This window comes from Lentinula edodes (genome assembly GCF_021015755.1).
Source record: "Lentinula edodes strain Le(Bin) 0899 ss11 chromosome Unknown C8R40scaffold_76, whole genome shotgun sequence".
Taxonomy (NCBI): domain Eukaryota; kingdom Fungi; phylum Basidiomycota; class Agaricomycetes; order Agaricales; family Omphalotaceae; genus Lentinula; species Lentinula edodes.
The window spans coordinates 54,358-75,427 of record NW_025764382.1 but is presented as its reverse complement, the minus strand read 5'-3'; the positions used below and the strand labels follow the sequence as shown (position 1 = coordinate 75,427).

At 45.9% G+C, this 21,070-nt stretch overlaps 7 protein-coding genes across 7 annotated transcripts; 2 read left to right on the top strand and 5 right to left on the bottom strand.

Annotated features, from left to right (window-relative positions):
* Positions 1–1,015: 1,015 nt before the first annotated feature.
* On the bottom strand, positions 1,016–8,706 carry C8R40DRAFT_1261003 (Ion transport protein-domain-containing protein; the record flags this gene model as incomplete). Its single annotated transcript, XM_046233821.1, has 23 exons — positions 1,016–1,913; positions 1,975–2,126; positions 2,177–2,523; positions 2,576–2,733; positions 2,786–2,810; positions 2,864–2,975; positions 3,027–3,056; positions 3,105–3,281; positions 3,335–3,599; positions 3,655–3,698; positions 3,754–3,984; positions 4,044–5,099; positions 5,148–5,332; positions 5,384–5,655; positions 5,714–5,999; positions 6,056–6,497; positions 6,551–6,726; positions 6,777–6,866; positions 6,919–7,132; positions 7,181–7,263; positions 7,316–7,994; positions 8,046–8,228; positions 8,276–8,706. 23 exons carry the CDS (start codon positions 8,704–8,706, stop codon positions 1,327–1,329), a joined length of 6,225 nt encoding a protein of 2,074 aa, XP_046079235.1. The 3' UTR covers positions 1,016–1,326.
* Positions 8,707–9,532: 826 nt separating this feature from the next.
* C8R40DRAFT_1178171 (uncharacterized protein) lies at positions 9,533–10,891 on the bottom strand (the record flags this gene model as incomplete). Its single annotated transcript, XM_046232820.1, has 2 exons — positions 9,533–10,654; positions 10,721–10,891. The coding sequence occupies 2 exons, from the start codon at positions 10,889–10,891 to the stop codon at positions 9,533–9,535; spliced, it is 1,293 nt and encodes a 430-aa protein (XP_046079234.1).
* A 1,182-nt stretch (positions 10,892–12,073) lies between these two features.
* C8R40DRAFT_1075071 (putative chitosanase) lies at positions 12,074–13,168 on the top strand (the record flags this gene model as incomplete). Its single annotated transcript, XM_046226809.1, has 5 exons — positions 12,074–12,508; positions 12,573–12,584; positions 12,649–12,818; positions 12,880–12,989; positions 13,050–13,168. The coding sequence occupies 5 exons, from the start codon at positions 12,074–12,076 to the stop codon at positions 13,166–13,168; spliced, it is 846 nt and encodes a 281-aa protein (XP_046079233.1).
* A 512-nt stretch (positions 13,169–13,680) lies between these two features.
* C8R40DRAFT_1136111 (kinase-like domain-containing protein) lies at positions 13,681–16,032 on the bottom strand. Its single transcript, XM_046229374.1, is given in 10 exon segments — positions 13,681–14,131; positions 14,189–14,225; positions 14,283–14,424; positions 14,479–14,645; positions 14,702–14,872; positions 15,227–15,353; positions 15,411–15,568; positions 15,676–15,679; positions 15,693–15,716; positions 15,773–16,032. 10 exon segments carry the CDS (start codon positions 15,778–15,780, stop codon positions 14,085–14,087), a joined length of 885 nt encoding a protein of 294 aa, XP_046079232.1. The 5' UTR covers positions 15,781–16,032; the 3' UTR covers positions 13,681–14,084.
* A 42-nt stretch (positions 16,033–16,074) lies between these two features.
* C8R40DRAFT_1136110 (XPA-binding protein 1) lies at positions 16,075–17,878 on the bottom strand. Its single transcript, XM_046229373.1, has 7 exons — positions 17,606–17,878; positions 17,448–17,552; positions 17,213–17,386; positions 16,931–17,150; positions 16,793–16,875; positions 16,517–16,725; positions 16,075–16,460 (listed from the first exon to the last, which is right to left on the bottom strand). Exons 1-7 carry the CDS (start codon positions 17,830–17,832, stop codon positions 16,372–16,374), a joined length of 1,107 nt encoding a protein of 368 aa, XP_046079231.1. The 5' UTR covers positions 17,833–17,878; the 3' UTR covers positions 16,075–16,371.
* An 83-nt stretch (positions 17,879–17,961) lies between these two features.
* Positions 17,962–18,940, top strand: C8R40DRAFT_1178168 (PUA-like domain-containing protein; the record flags this gene model as incomplete). Its single annotated transcript, XM_046232819.1, has 9 exons — positions 17,962–17,978; positions 18,034–18,129; positions 18,183–18,311; positions 18,365–18,381; positions 18,433–18,455; positions 18,511–18,570; positions 18,635–18,745; positions 18,798–18,851; positions 18,902–18,940. 9 exons carry the CDS (start codon positions 17,962–17,964, stop codon positions 18,938–18,940), a joined length of 546 nt encoding a protein of 181 aa, XP_046079230.1.
* A 177-nt stretch (positions 18,941–19,117) lies between these two features.
* C8R40DRAFT_1136104 (uncharacterized protein) lies at positions 19,118–20,884 on the bottom strand. Its single transcript, XM_046229372.1, has 8 exons — positions 20,668–20,884; positions 20,433–20,603; positions 20,264–20,365; positions 20,092–20,207; positions 19,922–20,039; positions 19,545–19,862; positions 19,426–19,485; positions 19,118–19,367 (listed from the first exon to the last, which is right to left on the bottom strand). The coding sequence occupies exons 1-8, from the start codon at positions 20,793–20,795 to the stop codon at positions 19,235–19,237; spliced, it is 1,146 nt and encodes a 381-aa protein (XP_046079229.1). The 5' UTR covers positions 20,796–20,884; the 3' UTR covers positions 19,118–19,234.
* Between the last annotated feature and the right edge of the window lie 186 nt (positions 20,885–21,070).

Here is a 21,070-nt window from a genome sequence, read left to right as displayed (position 1 = left end):
TAAATACGTCCAAAGAGAATGTATCTTAAAAAAGAAATTGGGAGAAGCTCGAATTGGAGATGTAACTGTGTACCTTTTGCTGCTGGACTCGGAGATTCTGGAGCTTCGTCAGAGTGTAAGCGAACTCGGAAACGAAAGGAAAGAGTAACAATCTGTACCTAGTCGTGCCTTGGACACATTCTCATGATCCAATTTGTCTAAGTAATATCCAGAGATTCAGACTTGATATTTGGCCTATGCGTTTGAACTCACCACTAGTCAGATGTTGTAAGGGAAGACCAGCTTCCCCGTCGTTGTCAGCATCAAACTCAAAAAATCGCATTGACATGGATGCCGGTGGTCACAGAAAGGCTGAAGTGACAGGAAGCGAAGAACGAGGAAATGAAGGACCTGTTGTTTCGCTATGTCAGTAAATGGATAGTACTTAAAGATCCTGTTTTCTAAATTGATATCGGTCAACAACAGAGAACAAGGGCAGTTCTGATGGGCTCCAGGGAAATACGGAAGGTTACGCAATTGAACAAAGCAGCTTGCAATTCCATCGATCTTCTCAATAGAGAGCCGGGTACACCTTAGAGATACTATTGTTCTCTTAGTATAGTGCAATACAAAGGTAAGACAAAGGGAAGACAACACTTACCAAGTTTGATACGAGCATTGTTGAATACAATGTGGGTCCATGTGTCAAAGCTTACCAGGTTCAAATTTTAAAAAATACCATAAATGTATACATGTTATTCAAGTTGGTAGGCGCGGGGGATGGGGAAGATGATTAGTATGTAGGACGAGCTGATTTGTTCGGTCATGGATGTACCAGAAGATAGATCGATAACGAGTATCATTGATATTACCATCAGGTAAAGCCCGTAAAGTTCACTGGCGTGAGAGCACGCAAGCCTCTCATATGCATGTCAACACCCTGCTACATGGTCCCTTGCGCAACCCGAAGCATACTCACAGGAATAAGAATTACGCTGCACTGAAGAGCTCTCAGCCGATCTGGATATGTATTTTTGCTCAAAATGCTCCTGGTAATAAGATAATGATACTGTACATGTGCACAATTGCGTATTCTTCTAGAAATTTACCCTAAGAAAATAGGAATGAAGGGACGATGTATGCGATCTAATGAAACGAAAGGTTGAGCACCTACGCAAAAAGTCTACAGGAAATAATGTCTATCCATGTCTTTCTCATAGCAGTCCGAAACGACAAGTTGGTAAAAGATGAAGAGACGACGGGAATGAGTGTGTCGATCGAAAGAGCGGGAAAGGTAAGTGCATTCAACCCAATCAGCAGTATACTGAACCACTTCTTCTGACTTCATTATATCCTGCTTTTATCACGTCCATCTTCCTCATCCATTGCCTCTGCCATCAAATCTCCCCAAATTGAGTTCTGCATCCCTTCAAGTACAAGACTTGGATCTTCATCACCCATTGAGTCTCGCGGGTACCGATATCCTAGATCAGTCGATAATCGACTTATTTGGCTCATATCGCTCGTTCGCCGGTTGCTCCGGTGAAGTCCCGTCGCACCCGCTCCTACTACGCTACGCCTTGGGCTTGATGAACCCCCGGCCCCAGCTCCCCCTATTCCCACTCCAGCGGGCAATGTCAGCGAAGTGTTCGGAGAATGTGATGGCGAGAAGGAATCTCGTGATGAGAGAGACGGAAACGATTGCTGTTGTTGAGCAAACTGCGACCCTCCGAAGCCCAACGCTCCGAAATCGAGTTGGACGGATCCGAAATTTGTTCTGCGCACAGGTGTTGGTGTACTAGGTGCTGAGTTATCCCAACCGGAGAACCCTACGGTAGAGATATCCCGGCTAGATGGTCTCGAAGGGGAGAGTGAAGGCGAAGGGAATGGTGGTGGGGTTTCAGGCATCGTGTCGACGACAATGGCAGGAATATCTGGAAAAGTACAACCATTGAATATACTATTCTCATGAAAATATCGGACGTGAAAGTTCACCAGGATCATACATCGACGCCCGCTTCCTTTCCATATGTGCTAAAAATCTCCGTCTGAGAGATATCATCTTCAGCAGAGATTGAACGCGATCTAAGTTGACTAGATCTGTCACGAGTTTGTTCGTCTCTGTCCGTATCACCAGGTCGCGTAATCTGAAGTTTGGTAAGTTCAGAAAAAAAATCGTTAATGCAGATGCACCTACACCAACGCATCAGAATCTTTAATGAGCTTATGATGTGCCAATAACAGCAGCATATCAGTGAATGAGATTCCTCGCCCTTGCTGGTGTGCGATTGTCGCTTCGTGATACAGCCGATTGTAGACTGCACGGCGCTTTCGAATAGTGGCGTAGTCTATTCCATCTAACACGTTGTTTAACTTGTCTATGTCTAGACCTTCTATAACATTGGAAGACAGGTTGGACCATGGCTGGATATTGGTGAGAGTAGACGTGCTGTTATCAGACGGCGATGCCTTGCACGCTGCTGCGATATTGTGGATGTTATATTGTGCTGGGTATATTCTGACTTCGAAAACGCCACTTAATTTCTGGAAGGGATTTGATCAGATTTTTCTATCTGACATAAAGATCTACACGCACACCGAAGAAAGGTACGAATTGCGAGCGCTCGAGATAACCGGTTTGAGGATTCGCAAACTCTGCCCAAACCTTCTTGAAAGCCCGCATTTCTTCTCGGGTGATGGCCCTAGAACCACCGGATGCTTGGAATACGTACGAGAAGCTATCGACGACCACACCTGTAAGCCTTCAGTGAATAGTGGCTATCACCAAAGGTAAAAAGCACCGTACCAGTGAATAGATTGACAAATATGTACTATTAAGATGAGTAGATAGGCGTGTAAAATCGGAAAAAAATGGTGCCCATACCATGCTCAATAAGTTCCAAGCAATGAACAGCGTGAACGCCCACCCAAAACTTCCACAGTCCGAATCAACATCCTGATTAGATGAATTCGAGCAGCGTGGATAGACTAGCGCACTACATTTCGGGTGTTAATTGCGTAAATATATCAGCCAGTATTTGACTCACTAATCATGCATGTATTGATTCCATCCTTCTCTACCTCGATCATCAGCAAATGATGAATGAGAATTCGCAGCGGCTTACCCTGTGGACATGAATGCTAGCATTACAAGAGCAGAGCTTATTGAAGAATAATTTCTGCCTCTGTCTTCCCCGGTCTGCCATTTTGTCAACCCGAAAACTTCAACATCGAGAATTGCAAAGAACATGAATAGGATCAACCAGAGGAGAAGGAGAGTCAGAATGGACGGAAGACTTGCTCTAGAATACTGACATTTCATTTGAGAGAATAGATATTGACAAAATACACGCACATTGCAGTTTTGAACAGCTTGTTCAAACTATTTGTTCGTTGCACCAACTTGAACGCTACAAGCACCAAGAATAACTTCTGGAGTTGCTGTTCAAGGAAGCCGATGTTCCCAAAGCGAGCTATGAATGTTGTCGCGAAGCTACCCATCGTGACCAAGATGTCGAACAAGTTCCAACCGTTGGCACGAAAGCTCTTCCAACCAAGTCCATAAAGTCGTACGCTCACATCGATCATGTATATAAAGATGATAGTGAGGAAAAAATCATCTGATAAACGTTGGTTTAACACATGAACTTCAATATGACAATACTCGTCACTCACTTCTCATACTTTCTGATATTGTAGTGGAAGTATATGTTTGTGTCCTTCGATTGTCTATTTCAATGCATGGCCGCGCCAAAAATATTGAGAATCACGTACATGAGAACGATGACATGGACAGTGAAGAGCACCGTCATACATCTTGACCACCATCCGTGTTTGTGAACGGCTCTGTCAAAGCACCAAGCGCGTGGGCCTGAAAGAGGTCTTCGCTGGGGCCGTTTGGAAGGTCTTTGGCGCTTGAATAGTTTTTGGAGGTCAATCCACTCTCGCTGAGGTTGAGTGAGGAGCGCTGTCCCTGTCCTAGACTTAAAGTTGCCAATAATGATACTAGAGTTGTTGAGTTTTCATGAGGTCAAAATTTTGTCTTGACTTTTTGGCACACATACCTGACAAATAGCGTCAGAATAACAACACCACCCAGGAGGTTGTAAATCAGGAAAAATAACGCATTCCACTGTGAAGCATTTGTTTGAGGTTGCAAACCGTCTCCGACCGCACTAGCAGCAGCCTGCATAACATCAACCCAGCCCTCCAGGGACACGATCTCGAATAATATGAGGAGAGAAGAACCGAAATTGTCGAAGGAGAATTTTGTCGAAGGAGCAGGATTATCCCAGACACGAGGAACAGGGTAGCCAAAGGCATCGTTGATGTATGAATTAACGTACTCATTCGTGCAATCGTCCATGCCTGCAGCGTTGCTGTCATTGCAGGTGTTCAATTTACCTGCAAAGATATTGAGACCCCAAACGGCATAGGGTACCATATACAAAATCGCAAGCAAGGCCGCATCGAAAATCCGACTCGCGCCGGATATGATGAGCGACTGGAACGAATTTCGCATTCGATCAAACAAAGTGATAAGGCGAAGGGCCCTAAGCGCTTTCAATGACCGAGTAAACCGACTAAGACCGCCGATGAAGATGAGGCCCGTAGTGACATTGACCAGAATACCTGAGAGTATGACGAAGTCGATAACGTTCCATATACTTCGTATATAAGCATTTGGCGTGAACAAGAATCCATCAGCGATGATTTTGATTATGAATTCCAGTAACAGAACGAATCCGAATGTAGCTTCAGTGAGATCGAACCAAGCTCCCCGGATTCTACCATTAGTAGCATAGTAATTCCGGCGGTATACAGGTGTCGCGATAATTTCGGTCACAATACCACCAATCACCGCGAGGAAAATGATGACCTGGAAAATAGGATGGGCCACGTGGGATGTAGGCACACCGAAGATACGTTCCCCGTGAGCTGGTTGTACAAGTCTTTGGCAGAATCGTCGAATCGGATCCTTTTGTGAAAATATCCAAAAGGTTTTGTCGTACGTGGGATGATCCCGAATGAAGTCAGCTTTTTGGGCCCTTCTTTCGAAAAGTGCATCGTTGAGATCATTAGAGTTAACTGCCTCTGGGTTTACAGAGGCAAGCAATTCCCTATTTCAAATATCAGAATAGCTCACACCTGCAAGGAAAAGAACGTACAGGTGACGCTCAGTTTCCTCGTCTCCCAGGGCTCCCAAAGTTTCGCTCCGGTTATGTTTGAGAGTAGCGAGTGGTACATCATCCGCCCTTTCATCTCCTCCGAAGAGTTTCTGCAAGGCGGAAAGCGATTTTGTTGTATAATGCTGCATAGGTTTAGCACCTGCAGTTCCCCTTACAGCTTTGTTCTGATTCGAGTATCACTAGAAGGAACTTACGGTGTCAACGGTGAAACTCACATCAATAGGACGGTTGTCAGTTCCTGAAGTGTAGTCTTGAACAAGAGCTTGTTGCATGGGCAAAACAAGACTCGATGGAAGGTTCTCAACCTGAACTTTAACTGGATTTGCCTTGAACCACCGGTAAGGGTTCAGTCGTCGCACCCAGGTAGCTTTCCCAGCTTGTACTTGATGGGTGGACCAATAGTGAGTTGCCTGCTGGCTCCTCTTTTGTTCCTCAGCAACATCAAAATTTTCGTTGATGACGGCGATGAACATTTGCAAGACAATGACTGAATATTTGAATGGCATGTGAGTCTCAACTTGACACCAGTGGTACAGAAGGCTCACAGTTGGCAAACAGTAACCACAAGCTGATAAAGAGCACAACGAGAACGGTTTGTCCTAGTTGTAGCTCGGCTTGACCAGCATTGTAAAGTACGTCAGTCCAGTTCTCCGACGAGAAAACCTGGTAAACAGCAAGAAACGCGTTGTACAGCTGACCAAAGTTCACCGCGTCATTAGAGCTCATGTCGCCGCGCAACAGTTGCGAAGACACCAAAGCAGCGAGAAAGTTGACCAAAATGAGGAACAGCGACATGTTGGTGAGACCATACATATTTCCGAAAACCGACAACTTGATAAGAATAAGTCAATAGCCAGATGTGATGGAACAGGTGAAGAAAAACTCACCAAAAGAGGCTTCATCCGAGGTACCTCCAAGATTACCCTATAGAACCTCATAAGCTGGAAAATCGTGAACCACGAATAGACTGTCGAATCCTTGATGACTGGAATCTGAATTATGGACGATCCAACGGCGAGAATCACGTCCAACCAATTCTGGGCACGAACGAAAAAGCTTCTCCAGTCAGGTAACGTCGCCAACATTCTCACTACAATCTCCAAATCGAACGCGAACGTAATGCCCAGCTCGCCAAACGATAATATCTCTGCGTGGGTGGAAGATACTGACGCCGTGCGTGTGGCCTGCAGCGTTAACGAAGCAAGGGCGAGAAGTACCCAGCACCATCTGGTGTAGTCGTATATCGTTTTAGCGATGTTTTTCTTGACAGGCTTGTTGCGATCAATAGCCGCCCAGCCATCATCGCGTTCGTCCTCGATCACAGGCAAACTGAACGAAAACAGATGACTCGTGAAATCAAAGCAAGAGGTCGACATACATACCTTGCGGCACCAAAAGCACTCTTCTGCGTCTCAGATCGGATCGCGCTGAATGTGTTGGTTATCACCGCAACGAAGAGGTTGATTAGCCAAAAGTTGAGGACAATGACACAGACGATGAAGAACAGCGAGGAAACGAAATATTCGGCGTCTATTATGTCGTACATCAGGCCGGACCACTGCATGAATTGAGTGATAGCTGTGCAGCTATAGATAGGGAACAACATACCGAATTCGCCGACGCAGTCACGACGATTTGTAGAGCTGCATAATAGATGGTATCGAAACTCTCTATATTTCCTTCCGGATTTTCCGTTTCCTGAGAGTTAATGGGTACGAGTAGAGATTCCTATTGGAAATGTGAGACGGACCTGGCAAATTTGCCCTAATGGACAGATATAACCCTTCGCAGTGTATTCTGAAACTGATCCGTTCAACAGGATATAAGGATTGGCAACAAGTGTTGTATCGTTGATATGGCCTCCGCAGAACTGATTAGAGAGTTGTTGTTGTGTTTCTCCGTTGACAGGAAGAAGAAAACAATTTCGCCGTAAAGAGCCTTTAAAAGACTGGATACCGATGACTCTGGGACAAGTTGAATTTTCGGAGATAATGAAGTTATTGAGCACATACGAGAATAAGATCATCGCAAATAAGACAAAGAGTGCCACGTTTGCTAGTAGCGGCCGAGCCGTTTTCAAAGAGTGCATAATGGTCTACAGGGACGATTAGAGCTCAGGGAATTCCAAAATAGACAATAGCACTAACTGTAGTACCAGAGGTAATGGTCAACAACCGTGCTGTCCTGATCACGCTTAGTGCCCGAAAAACACCAATATGATGGGTCCCATCCTCCAAACCCAGCATCGCCAGAATGAAAGACGTCCAAAACCCCAAGATAGCAACGAAATCAATCCTTCCCCAGCTTTGCCTGAGATATGGCACACTTCTCATAGTCTTGTTATGTGACTGATTTATGCTCAGTCTGAACGGCAGCGACAGGGTCTCCTGGGGATCCTTCCGGTCTGAGCGTAAGACGCTCGAAAAGAAGGTAGGATGCGGAGGGTCTCGGAGAACGCTATGGGACGCTTGAGCGACGTGCTTGATTTTTTCGGTGACAGGGTTAACAGGTATAGTTTGTGATATGGAGGGGTTGTGATTCTGTTGCTCTGTGGTTACATTGTTCGAATTCGGTAATTCAAAAGGCCTCTTGAGATTACGGTTGAGTCTATTGAAACGTTCGGTAATGGAGAGCCCACGAGAGAGGGGTCCGCCGACATTATTCGACAGGGTAAGTTGACGCGGAAAAGTGTTGTTGGTAGAAGATGACTGCGAAGGCATGGAGATGTCGGCAGAGCTCGCCAGAGGCGACGTGAAGAAGGTTGAAGCGGAAATGTCGGGATCGAAGATGAAACCTGAAACACATATTCGAGCAAACGCTTCGAGACTGGTAAAGACTGGTTCAGATATTTATTACAGCAAAAAGCAAGCAACATACGTGAATAGGACGAAGAGCACGAAGAGCACATAATCCTCCCATTCGTGGAAGTATCCAGTAACGTGAGGAGGGAGAGTGTCGCCGACATTAGCGCCGTCAGGGAGGGTAAGGCTATGTGATGCCTGGAGTGTAAGGACAACGGCATTCACAATGATAAGAAGCAGTATAATGGGTTCCGTCCATCTGAAAGAAGTCTAAATATGTGAGATGACAGAAGACACGCTACTCACGGGTATATGAGCCAACTATACAACCACAATCGTAACTTGTTACGAGGTCCGAGAAAACAAAGCGTACGTCCACGTATGGGTAATCTTGCACTGAGGTCTGGTAATGGTTCATCATCCGCAGTTTCTTCGTTCTTCTCGCTATCATCGTCGGGAAGTCTGACCTGGTTTTCGAGTGCGCTATTCCCGAAATTGACCACACGAAGAGAAGCCCGGCGTAAGGATTTCGATACGGTCTTCAATGCGCTTCCGGTCTTTTTAAGAGGAGAAGGCGAAGCATTATACCGGACTGTCCTTCTCTTTGCCCGTGGTGACAGAGCTCCAGCAGTCCTTTCCATATCCGTCTCTCCAAATTCTTCCCTCCATCTCTCTGTGGGATTCCTGGACATATTGGTTGTCAATCTTGCCTGGTCATCTTCTCTGGTTCCGTCCATGTCAAGCAATGAAGTTGTTGATGGACCTGCTTGGGCGGTAGTATAATAGCTGATGGTATAGTCTTCTTCTGGCTGAGCGTCGTATTGGGTGGTGGTAGCGAATGGGATGGGAGCAAAAGAACGGTCATCCGTTGGTGAGTCTTGAAAAGGATCGTCGTGGACAGTGTAATGTGCTGAGTTTGTGGCGCCTGGCTGTGTATCAAGTTGCAAAGGATCCTGTCCTAGGTCCACCTTGCCCCAACTGGTACGTCTCCGGGAGTTGTTATTGGACGGCTCGAGAGACGGTGAAGGGGGGGCAGAAGAAGCTATCCCGGCAGGAGTTCTAGTTAAATCAATGGCGGAAGATGATGAACTGCGACGAAGATATTTGTCCTGCGAGTCCATAAGAGATTGAAGGTCGTTATTGTACGCGCTCGAAGACGAGCAAATGTCGGCGCTTCGTCGCGAAGGGTAAAGAAATTATAGTATCCTGGGAACTGCGTATCTGATCTTTCGCGGTATTGAATTGCCGTTATTTACCTTCATTCTGCACGACGTTGAAGGGTTTGTTTTCCATTATCCACTTTACAGAATTCGCACAGATCTCCTGCAGTCCTTGGCTGCGTATACGAGAAACTCAAAAGGTAAATTACAAGGTTTTTAAGTGTAAAAGCCATTGGGGAATTGTACAAATATATTTAGTTTGGTCCTCATTATTTTTAGTAGATGAACGGCTATGGACGGGCATGAGACGAACAGCTTGGATATGGTCGATTATGAAGAAGGGAGGAAAGGGGATGAGATCGAGGATTAATGAGAATCGCAGGGGGTTGAGTCGGCGGTGTGTTCATTTAAATCCAACATGGAATTGGAGGAGCTGACCTTCCACAGATAGGAATGAATCATAATGCGCTCGTACTGGACGAGGGCACTTCACCTCTGGTGCTGTGACGTCACTGGCAAAAGTATCACCCAATGACTTCGTTCTTCGTCTAGGACGTTCGGCCGTCATGGCGTCTCCGAGCGTCAGAATATCGATGCCCTTCAAACCTGCGGAGGCATAATGCGTATCTTGGTCTGGCTCGGCTACATCCGGGAACCACTCGCTGCTGTCTCTATAACGTCGTAATAAAGACGTATGTTCGCGTTGAAGAAACTTGGTCAAATCGCTACTCATTATGTCGAGTTTTGGCACGATTACCGATTCTTTGCGACGATCAGAGGACGGCGGGATGACGCGATTTTCACTTGCTGGTCCACACGACTGAAAGTACGATGAGGGTGAAAATTCAGCGTAAATTTTTCCTTTATTTCCAGATATTCCAAACACATTCTCGCATTTGCCAAAAACCTCTGCAGGATCGGGGAGTAGAGAAGGTGATGGCGCTCTCGGTGGCCATTCCGTCTTGGCGACTCTTTCCACTACCTTATGTTCCTCGACAGGCGTGATGCAACGAGAACCAGTCCCGTTTAGTTCTCCAACCAACGACTCATAGCCCTTTGGTCGCCAACGTGTCGGTTGTTGCGCCTTGATACGTTCCTGTGCTTTACGAACATAAAAAAGCAATGGCTTAGGGGAATCTATGGAGGTCTTTGCAGGTGTGCGTGCATCGTGTCCCTTGATGATATCCTCGGAACGAGATCGAACCATCGTTCTGTTGTCCGGGTTGGCGGATGTTTCACCGACAATGTCAGCCATGCTACCTCGAGGCTCCTGACTGCAAACTCGAACGTTCCTCTGAGGGTTTCTGCCAACGTTGCTGATCCAGGAAACGATACTTCGAGGTGTGTCTCGCTGCATGGTGACAGCAGCATATGGAGGACTGCACTGAAGTGAATCACTAGGACACCGAGGTCGACGTTCCATCGCGCTGGTGGATTCGAATGCGGTTCCCGTTCCTAATGGGGTTGATTCACTGGTCCAGAACGAAGGTGTCTGGGATGGGTACGAGTGCGTGTCCGTAGCGCTCTAGATAAGTTTTGTGGTAGACAATGTTAGTCAATTTATCGCTAGACGCTAATGGTGTTGACTCACTAGATTCCCTTTTAATGTCGCAAAATGAGGTGGTACCTCTGTCGAAGCCTTCGCGTTTATTCTGGTGCTTTCACTAGAAACGCGGTCGGTGTGATCTAGATTCTCGATAGAGCCAATGTAGGAAACGTAAGAAGGACGGCTGCAGCTCAGTACTTGAATATGTCGGGTCATGGAAAACAAGATTCGGGAAGAGGCAACGGAGGAAATAAATCACGGTGGAACGATATTTCAACGGAAGTTTGCTAGAGTTCTTTGAAGTTGGATGTTAACGTTCAAAGTTTCGATACCAATATAAACTAAGAACACTCATTGTTATCGCGTGCAGGTTTTGCTTTGTCCCCGGCGAGTGGCCACGACGATGACACTCGGACCTATCGTGACAATGGGAGGTGGAGGGAAACCCCGCGGCTTGACAATGGAATGTTTAAAGCAAAATCCAAGCTTTCCCCGATGTTTGATTCTTTGCGTTCGTCCTATGTACATAATTTGTGCCTTCCGGGAACACTAACTAGGGCTTTGAGGTGGGTGTGCTTTTCAAAACCAGACCTGAGGAATTTGAGATCGCTCTTCTTTTTGGTGCTCCTGCCATACATGATGCCCCGTTATCTTAATGCACTCACCAGATACTTGTACATGTAGCAGCTTGTAGTAGCATTATGCACTGCACACTGTACGCGACGCGTCGGAAACACGTGACATTATTCACACGCCACAAACGCTTCCTGATCATTATCATAATGATCATGAGGTGAGGCCCGAAGACTCTTTTCCCTGCGGCCATTTCAGCCCGCGACCGTTTCTGTCTCAGTCTGGGAAGGTTTGGGAGGACTTCTTCGTTCACATTAGATTCCTACTCTCTGGCAAAATCAGGCCCTCGGCGCACCCCGGAACTACATATACGTATGCTTGAACAGTTACTACTAGTACTTCAACAGTCTCCTAAAGGATTGAACCAGCTTGAGCAATATTTGAATCCAGATACATGCCAAGTACCAGTACACTGCCAGTTGTGGTACAGGATGCTGTGCGCCTTTGGTATTCCCGCAACTTTGGATATGCATCATGATAATGATACCTTGGCATTTTCACGAAATATGAAACATTTCTCCTCATACAAGTCGCAAGCCAAGACTGGGCTAATTTCTGCTAAGATGTAGCTCCGTATCAAGCGCACAACGCTCATTTCGGGCCTGCGAGGGTATAAAAGCTTGTCCAAATCCTCACTGACAGGTATCCAGAGGTATCCTTCCCCGACTCGGCTGGTCCGTCCGTTCAACTCTGTTGTCAGCCCACAGTACTCAGGTAGTACCTATTTCTCATCCTTTCGAGTTGATCTCGTTGGTCTTGTCTGGAATGCTTGCTTTCATACTCGCCTCCCGCTTTCTTTTCTTTCTTGCAGTCATATCAGTGGTTATTGCAGCGCCCATTCCTAGAAATCTTCGGAACTCCCGCTTGATGATGAATCGTGATGATTCAGACTCGGAGTCGGATTCTAGCTCAGGCTCTGACTCCGATTCAAGCTCAAGCTCAAACACCGACAACACCAGTATTGATAACGACAGCACTAGCACTAGTGGTGTCTCCTTTGTCGCAGACTCGTCTATCGACGTCGCCGCGGTTCTTCAATTAGTTAAATCTGTCACATCTAATCCCGTATCCGGAGCAAATTATGGTACGGGACACGATGATAACAAGGCGCAGATTTATGAATTGGACGTGGACAGCTCGGCGGGTGGCTCGGTCTATGCTTTCGAAGCAGATATGGATGTTGATTGCGATGGTACTGATGTAAGAGTACTTTTTTGCTACCGCTTGAATTCGTTCTAATTCTCCCCATGACACATATCTTTAGTATCAGTGTCAGGTTGGCACTACTTCTCTAAGAATAACTCATAATTCATATACTGATTCTCGCTCTGAACTCATAGGGAAACGATGACGGGCAATCAGAAACTAGTTATGGGGCGCTTTCCGCGAAGAGAGTACCCTTCTACGTCCTGCCACAGTCATTCGTAGATCAGCAGAATATCAAAGGAAACTCTCTCGGGGCCATCATCTGCAACAACAAGATGTTCTATGCCATCATGGGTGATACAAAGTTGGTTCATTCTCTTAAGTCGTGCCGTTCAACCCGTACGCTGACATACTACCTATTTCAGTGGCGACTCTCCTGAAGTTATCGGAGAAGCCTCCTGGCTAATGGCTCGAACGTGTTTTCCTGCTGATGATCTGAACGGAGCTAAAGGACATGATCAGTCTGATGTTACATGTTAGTTGCCTATCACTTAGATTGTAATGGCGTGTTTTCTTATACTCCTGATCCTCGCAGACATCGTCTTTGGCTCCCTAGTTCCAGGCGGTATTAGCGAAGATACATCTACAATTGACGTCGCTTCGTTGAAGGCGCTTGGGGATAAAACAATGAAGGCTTTCAAGCTCAATAGCTGAGAATCTTACTTCAGGATAGGCATAGATGCTAGTGTATGATATCGAGTTATCTACGGCAGCACTTCACGCAACAAGGTTCTTTTTACATTCCTCAATCTGGCTCCCCTAAGTAATACTATTCCAATTTATCGGTACTTGAGAGAGATACATAATCTGATTCTATTTAGTCTGAGTAATTGTTGTATTTTAACATTCGCAGAATATTCTGCTATGAAATCATGTACCCCATGGCAAAATTGGGTATGCTCAAACCTGAAGCACCGTCCAACTCCCGGGCTTTCGTATCCTTCTACGAATTGCGTCTGACCTGCTCAAATCAATAATCAGAGAATTATCGTATCGGACATGTTTCATCGGGTCGTTTGATCCCTACAGTTCCATGATACTATCCCTCGTTGATACCTATTTTACTAGTAGCTTGACTCGGGACTGAAGTGATACGGACTGCAAGGTTTTCTGGCAAGCACGCCAGTGAGTCATGAGATTAATTATATATCATATACAGATTCAAGCTGGGCTATATTTATGAGTCAGTCAATGAGGAAAGATTGAATTACAGGACTGTACAACGGAGGCTCAGTCTACCTGCTATGTACTAGTTTATCGATAGCGTCGCAACTATGAGCTGTCCATGCACAACCAGGGGAATATGAAAGTAAAATATTCGGGGAGTGTATACAGATATAACGTTTATGTATGCGAACGATATGTGACTGGTACAATATTCTTTAGTTCAACGTTCGTTCAGCAAAAGACGAAAGATAAAAATCATAACTCGACTCGCTATCTACAGTAGATGCAAAAGCGAATCAATATCGACAAGAACATACTAAGACAGCAAGCGATAGCGACACCGAAAAGTGGTTAAGAAGAGAGACCAGAAGAGAGGATGGATGAGGGCAAGATCGTGCCACAGTTAAGGCTTGTAATCCGCAAAATAAGGGTGAATCAAAGCGCGCTTTGCTGGAAAGGAGGGAACTGGTTAGCAAAATGGCCGTCGAGCAACGGAGAATTTCTTGCCAGAAATGCGCTTTGCAGAGTCATAGATCAGTGTTTGCTATATCATGGGTTGGAAGGGATCAGGATAGAGGAGAGTGCGGAATAAGAAACGCACCTTCAGCATATCAATTCCAGCCTCATCCAACACTGGCACAACTCCCAAGAGATCTTTCGTTGACCATTGCGGGAACGTAGCTTTGTAGTCCGGAAGTGAAGATACTCCAGGCCAGATCTGCTCGTTAGGTGTGCCCATGATTCTGGCCAAAAGTATGCATTTGAATCAAAGTAAATCCAGAAGTTTGACCACTAACTTGAAAATCTTGAAAATCTGGTCAATTTCAGAATCACCAGGGAACAACGGGTGTCCTTGCAAAGCCATCTCAGCAAATATACATCCTACTGACCACATATCGACAGCAGTAGAGTAGTGGCGTCCGCCTAGCAACACCTCGGGAGCACGATACCATAACGTGACGATCTTGAGGTCGGAAACAAAATGAGTAACAAACTGATGATGAGAGTCTCGAACCGTACTTCATGTGTGTAGGTTCTCATGGGAATCCCGAACGCACGAGCAAGGCCGAAGTCGGCGAGCTTTAGGTTATCATCTTTATTGATCAAGAGGTTTTGAGGTTTAAGATCGCGGTGAAGGATGCGGTGAGAGTGACAATACAAGAGGCCAGCATTTAGTTGCCAGAGAAATTTCTATTCATCGGAACGTGAGTAGAAGATAACATCAGGATGAAAGGACACGTGATGGAAACCACGAAAAAGAACTGAAAGGCGTTGCGAGAGTATCTGGTTCGATGTACTTAGTAGCAGCCATCGTGCACAAGGAGAGTTTGTCGCAGAAATGCGGGGGGCGCTGAAACGAAGAGAATCACCGATGCAACAAGACGCCTGTTGCAGGCTGTCTGTCACAATTCCGGTGCAACCTCACGCGTCAAACGCGTGGAAATACGCGCAACGTAGCGGGAAGAACCGGCATAAGACCAGATATAGTTTGTTGATTGAAGAGGGAGTAGATGGCAGCAGTTCTATGAAGAACGCCAAGCTCACCTTGACAATCTTGGGCGTAATAGGAGTGCGGTTTTGATTTCCGTTGTCGATGTATCGTTTAAGATCCACATCCAGAAATTCGAAAACTAGGTATAGTTTCTGTTCGACATGAATAATGTCGAGCAGCCTAGATGAGAACGGGGAATGAGCAAAACTGTCACGAGAGTGCCAATAGATTTCGCACCTGACGACGTGGTCGTCATTGAGTTCCTTCAACAAACTGATCTCACGAATGGCGGTGCTGGGCACCCCTTCGTCTTCTGCCTCGAGTCTGATCTTCTTCAAAGCGACGATTTGGTTGGTACCGTTGTCTTTGGCTTTGTATACAACGCCATATGTTCCTAGCGACAAGTGAGGAAAATGCTTGCTCAAAGCCAGTAATGACAACACACCCTCGCCTGTGTATCCGAAACAGAAATCATGGGCGTCATTAATGTGTATCTCAAAAGCTCGTCACTGTTACGCACCAACTTTTTCGATTTTCGTATAACTAGGGATACCATGAATTAGCAATTGAACGTACGGACTACAGCAGATTAAACTGACCGATCCATATGACAGCTATTAGAGAATTGATAGTCACTTTGTTGGAAAAGGTTTTGAGCGACGTGGGTGAAAAATCTATGCAATGATAGGAGGTAAGTATTCCTGACGGCGAGTTAGAGCCGTCAACGAGACAATGGTTGAGATGAAAGAAGATCCAAAAGGCGGTGAAAACAAATAAACGAAAATCGGAGACGATGGTAGTTGAGGACCAAACTGAATCTTTTATAAGAAACCTCAAAGATACAGATCATGTGTGACAGAATTCAGGTGCACATATTTGCCGATGAGCAGCTATCATCTACTGCAGGCTACACCACCTAGTATATTATCCATGTGTGTTCCGGAATAATTTCTACATTCTGTAAGTACGGCATAACATACATAGAGGGCGATTATAAGAACAACAACACGACCTCGGTCTGATTACAGAACCGAAAAAGGTCTAATGAGGGCAAGTTACGAAAGCTGGATGGCATTCCCATTGTCGGTATTTTTGCGCGTCTTTCCACTTTGATCGTTGTCTCCATGACGCGCTGCCGCTGCAAAGTAACACAAATCCTGCCAACCGGATATGAACCTGTGAGATAATTTGATATCCATTATCCGGGTCTTGGCCAATGGATGCCTTCATCTCCATGTCGCTGAGCCCGAGTAACATCAATGTACTCCCCTGGCCAACGCTCTTCACCTAAAAGAAGACTTGTCATCAGCGCTCACGCTGAAGAAACATCAAGGACGGCATACTTCTATCGATGATATTGACGTCGACATCCTCATCTTCACCCTCCTCGTTCTCCTCTTCAGGATCCCATCGATCTTGCGCCGCCGCCTCAGGATGTTGGGCTCTGTCAACCTCTAGGTCTTTCATCATCCTATCCATTGAATCTGCTTTAGCGTCCTGAAGCGCCTTTTCCCGAGTGGCACGAGCGCGTTCAAGATCAGGTACGTATTGTCTATGGAACGTAGGGACGTTAAACCGAAAAGAGGGTGATAAAAGTGAATCTAAATGAGAACACATACGTTTCATACTCCTCTCTAGAAGCTTCGACTGCATCAAAAAACTCTTTGATCCCGTCTCCCGTCACGCTGGACACACCGACAGCCTAAACGTCGTTAATCAGAATACACTGGATTGAGCCTTGAGCGAGAACGACAAACCTTGAGATGTTTGTAGAATTCATCTAGAACAAGACTCATGCTGTTCATTAGACTGTTCATGTACGTAGGTTCGCCTTCAGCATCCCGCGTGCCACCATGCGTAGCTAATGCCTCTTGAAACGCTTCGAAGTCGTGCATCCACTCCAGTGCAAAATCATGCGGCTGGACGTCAGTTTTGTTGAAGACTAATATAAAGGGTAACTTTGTTTTGTACAAGATACTGCAAGTCGCGAAGATGAGTGGCGCTGTACGACAAGAGTGAAGCAAGAACGATGGCTCTACCTGCAGGCATACAGCATATTTGACATAAAGGTAGCGGGGGCTGAGGCACGAGGTGTATCGATGATGTACGCGACCACAGTTGGAAGAGAAGAAGCGACAGCATCAGTAATGATAGCTCCAGAAGCAGACCAGGTAAAGATTTCGATTTGGCCTGGTGTGTCTAGTATCACGTAGCTGGTACAGGAAAACTTTAGTCCAGGAAACTCGTGAAGAATTTAGAGGAAGCTGGACTGACTCGATTGAATCCGAACGCTTCTCCACCAGCGATAGAACCTGATCGAACTTAGTAGTGAACAGATTGAGGGCCGTTAAGATTCCTCCGTTAGGACCGAGATTATACCTTGAATGCTGATTGATCACGATGAGGGAAAGATACAGGTGGTCTTTACACACTGCTTCATGACCTCTTTGTAATTGACAGTATCTCGGATGTCGATGTTCGCCTCGAAAGGCAAAAAGGCCACCGCTGGATCCAGGTTCAACACATACGGAGGTGAGTCCTTTGAGTGAAGATATGAATTTATCCTCTGGACAAAGGTAGATTTCCCTGCTCCAGCCATGCCAATCGTGATAATCGCCATTGCCTTCTTCTTTGTCGGCGCATCGGAGGTGGACGACATGACTCTGGTGGATGAAAAACCAAAATGATTACTAAATCATTCTGACACGATCCTTCAAAACACATGTTATTAGGGTACCGATCCCTTCTTCGTTATCTTCTGTGATCATTGCCCCTCGATTATTCAAAGATGGCTGCTGAAAGACTGTAAGTAGCGCTTTAAGTATTCCCCCAATTCCAGCGATATAAATGTGGCCCGTAGGCGAGCTAAATTGCTCCAGAACGCTAATCTCTTTCCCGATCCCTTGGGTAACAATGTAATTGAAGGGCTCGTTGTCGGAACAGTTTTCAAAACCCGGTAAGCTCCATTTATCATTGTCGTGGATTTCTCTTGGTAAAAGAAGATTACAGGGATGAACTACAGAAGAAAAAGATTCATGTTCAGCGTTTTGCTGGTATCAGCGGCACAAAGGAATTAGGTGCACAATCTGTGGTCCTTTCAGGGCAGTACGAGGACGATGGGGACAAAGGGGATGTCATGTACGCTTGAATGGTTACTTTCTTCTACCTAAGATCTTGTCAACACACTTTAGCATATACACTGGCACGGGTGAGTAATACAGAGTAATCTTTATATTTCATTTCATCGATAATCAAACAGGTGGACAAAGGAATTCTTATAGGGTGAGCTTCATTTCTTCGATTCTCTCTATCCCACCCATAAGTCATGCTGTCATAGAATCCCGGCCCCCAGATTGAAGACCAATCTTTTGACCACCCAATGAACCAACATCTATATGTACGTCCTCTCAACCCTGCCAACGTCCCTCGGATTTCCCTTACCACTATTGTCATGCTTTCAGAAGTCTTTCCAAAACAGACGACCAATCCGTGTCATACGCGGATCTGCTGCCAATTCTAAGTATGCTCCTGTCGAAGGCTATCGCTATGATGGAATGTACACAATCACTGAGGTATGTGCAGCACGCTGAATAATCTTCCTGACATGCTCACTACCCAGATTAGGCCTACATGGACAAAGGTCAGAGTGGTTATGCTGTTTGCAAGTTCAAATTGGAGGTGAGAATCCCTTTACGGTATCTCTAATGCTGCGTTCTGAGACACTACAGCGAAACCCTGGACAAACACCTATTCCAATCAGACAGTGATGACATTGTTCATATTCTGTCTGATATCCTCTTCCCCCTTATGCATCTGAAGCCTCCCATCATCATAACACTTGTTTGCCACCCATGATATCCTTAAGGACATCTCTACATTCTTCGATTGGCCTCCTACTTAGTGGGAACCACCGTATCTTCGTTTGTACTAATTTATCTTACAAGTGTTTTATATTTCTTTGACGATCGAATCAAGAAAGCTCGCGATCGGTACAGGTTCATCTATGTATGTCACAACCCACAAAAAATTCAAGTGTTAACAGGTAACAAGAAAGTAATCATTCATTCCCATTTCTGCACCACCACACTGTTCTTCAATCCAGCTTGTTCAATGGTAGCATTAAAATCGTCAAGTGTACGATTGGGAAATGTAGTTCCAATACTATATGGGCGCGTAAGGTTTTCTGGACGAGAGCTACAGAATCATCATGGGCTCTGAGATCGTGTCAAAAGGAACGATATTGAGCACTCACGCGTTGATGAAGTTCCTGAGGTCAAGCACCGTGTGCGTCAAATTCATTCGACAAACAATCCTAATTACATAAGAAATCAGCAAGAAAAGCAAGGAGTTGAAGAACAGAACATAATGGACCTTGTCCCGTCTGCCAACCTGATTTGAACGCTGGTCATTGGCTTGCTTTGGTCTACTTCAAATTTGGTGTTTACGCGGTTAGGTTCCGCCCTTGGTGACGCAGACGAAGAGGGGGGGTCGGCAAATGTCCCAGGCATAATTGATCCGCCACTACTCGCCCCGGCTCCGGAAAATTCGGGCACAGGAGCGCCTAATCGATGACCAGCACCAAAAAAAGCCGCCGGCTTGGGGGGAACAAAATCCTCATTCGTGCGCTTCGCCACACGTAGTTCCACAGGTTCTCCTGGACTAACATTCAATAAGGAGGGAGGAGCACGACTAGATAGAAAATGGAAGTAATGAGTTGACAGAGATCGGCGAAAATATGATTCTCTTACCCCGAATGAATTTCAGCAAGTATAGATTCATTAGCTGGATCATCGTAACGCATCAATGGTCCGTCCTCCACAGCGAATCCGTCTCTCCAGAATGTAAGATGACGGATAGTGGGTTCTACTGTTAGCAATCCATGAGCACTCGGGTTAAATCGTCATAAATCAAAGCTTACCTCGATGTTGGCTAGGATCAGGGACATAGGAGCTTTCGACTTCATCGCTCCCTAGCCTATGTCCCCCTCCAGCGAAACTCGATGAGGCCTCCTCTACAGGAGCCGGAACACCTCCTCTATGAAATTTCAGTCAGAAGATAGTTATTTTATACGGTAGGTAACAAGAACGTACTCGGCAGCGCGTCGTAGTAGATCTCTGACCATATTTCCTCCAGGTATTGTATCTCTTTCTCCTCTTCCGCCTGGCCTGTCTGGATTTTGTACTGAGATGCCACTGTTTGGTATCACGAATCAGACGAGCTAATTTTTTCTGAGACCACAAAAGAGAGCAACGGACGTACCTACGCTCACCACCCGCAAACCAGCTTTCTCCCTCCCCATCATTGTCTTCATCATCAGAATCATCCCCACCATGGCCAGCGCCTGGGACATTGCCTCCTTGTCCTGCTGGTGCTGGTGCACTGGTACCAGTAAGCTCCCTCAGAGTACTAATTCGTGATCCTCTCCCCCCGCTAGATCGCCCCGAAGAGCTGCCATATACGATGAGAACAAGTCACAAAGTTACAAGGAACGCACCCAGAAGAGCCGGATATATCGCCAATTCGGGCAATCCTTCGTGATGAGCCTGATTGGCCCCATCCGGTCGGCAAAGGCTCATTTGCGCCGCCGCCAATAGACCTTCCACCATTAGAGTTATCGGACATGTTCAGAAGACAGACAAGAACGTCCTGGAGGGTTAAAGCTACGCGTAATGCTAATGAGAGACGCTATTCTCACGGGCATGTGCTTTTGAAAAATAAGTCGTTCTATTCTGCCGAATTCAAGCCCGGCACTTAAATCAATTACTTGCCAGCTAACTGCAAGATAGGCGTCGCAGAAAAAAAGGCTAGATACATATGGAGTCCAAGTTTTCGAAAATTGGAAACTATGTATGTAGTGTGACATACGATGAAGTGACTCTTCCTTGTTTTGGCTCTTC

Excerpts from the sequence above, each read along its gene's own strand:
- C8R40DRAFT_1136111 (XM_046229374.1), bottom strand. Across the intron at positions 14,873-15,226 it reads TTACGCCCAAGATTGTCAAG|AAATTTCTCTGGCAACTAAA; the intron begins GTGAGCTTGGCG and ends TCCGATGAATAG. Across the intron at positions 14,646-14,701 it reads TGAGAACCTACACACATGAA|ATCGTCACGTTATGGTATCG; the intron begins GTACGGTTCGAG and ends TCCGACCTCAAG.
- C8R40DRAFT_1136110 (XM_046229373.1), bottom strand. The coding sequence starts at position 17,832 with ATGTCGTCCACCTCCGATGCGCCGACAAAGAAGAAGGCAATGGCGATT. Across the intron at positions 17,553-17,605 it reads TACAAAGAGGTCATGAAGCA|GTATAATCTCGGTCCTAACG; the intron begins GTGTGTAAAGAC and ends TCAGCATTCAAG. Across the intron at positions 16,461-16,516 it reads CGTCAATATCATCGATAGAA|GTGAAGAGCGTTGGCCAGGG; the intron begins GTATGCCGTCCT and ends GTCTTCTTTTAG.
- C8R40DRAFT_1136104 (XM_046229372.1), bottom strand. The coding sequence starts at position 20,795 with ATGTCCGATAACTCTAATGGTGGAAGGTCTATTGGCGGCGGCGCAAAT. Across the intron at positions 20,040-20,091 it reads TGATCCTAGCCAACATCGAG|TAGAACCCACTATCCGTCAT; the intron begins GTAAGCTTTGAT and ends GATTGCTAACAG. Across the intron at positions 19,368-19,425 it reads CTCAGGAACTTCATCAACGC|CTCTCGTCCAGAAAACCTTA; the intron begins GTGAGTGCTCAA and ends ATGATTCTGTAG.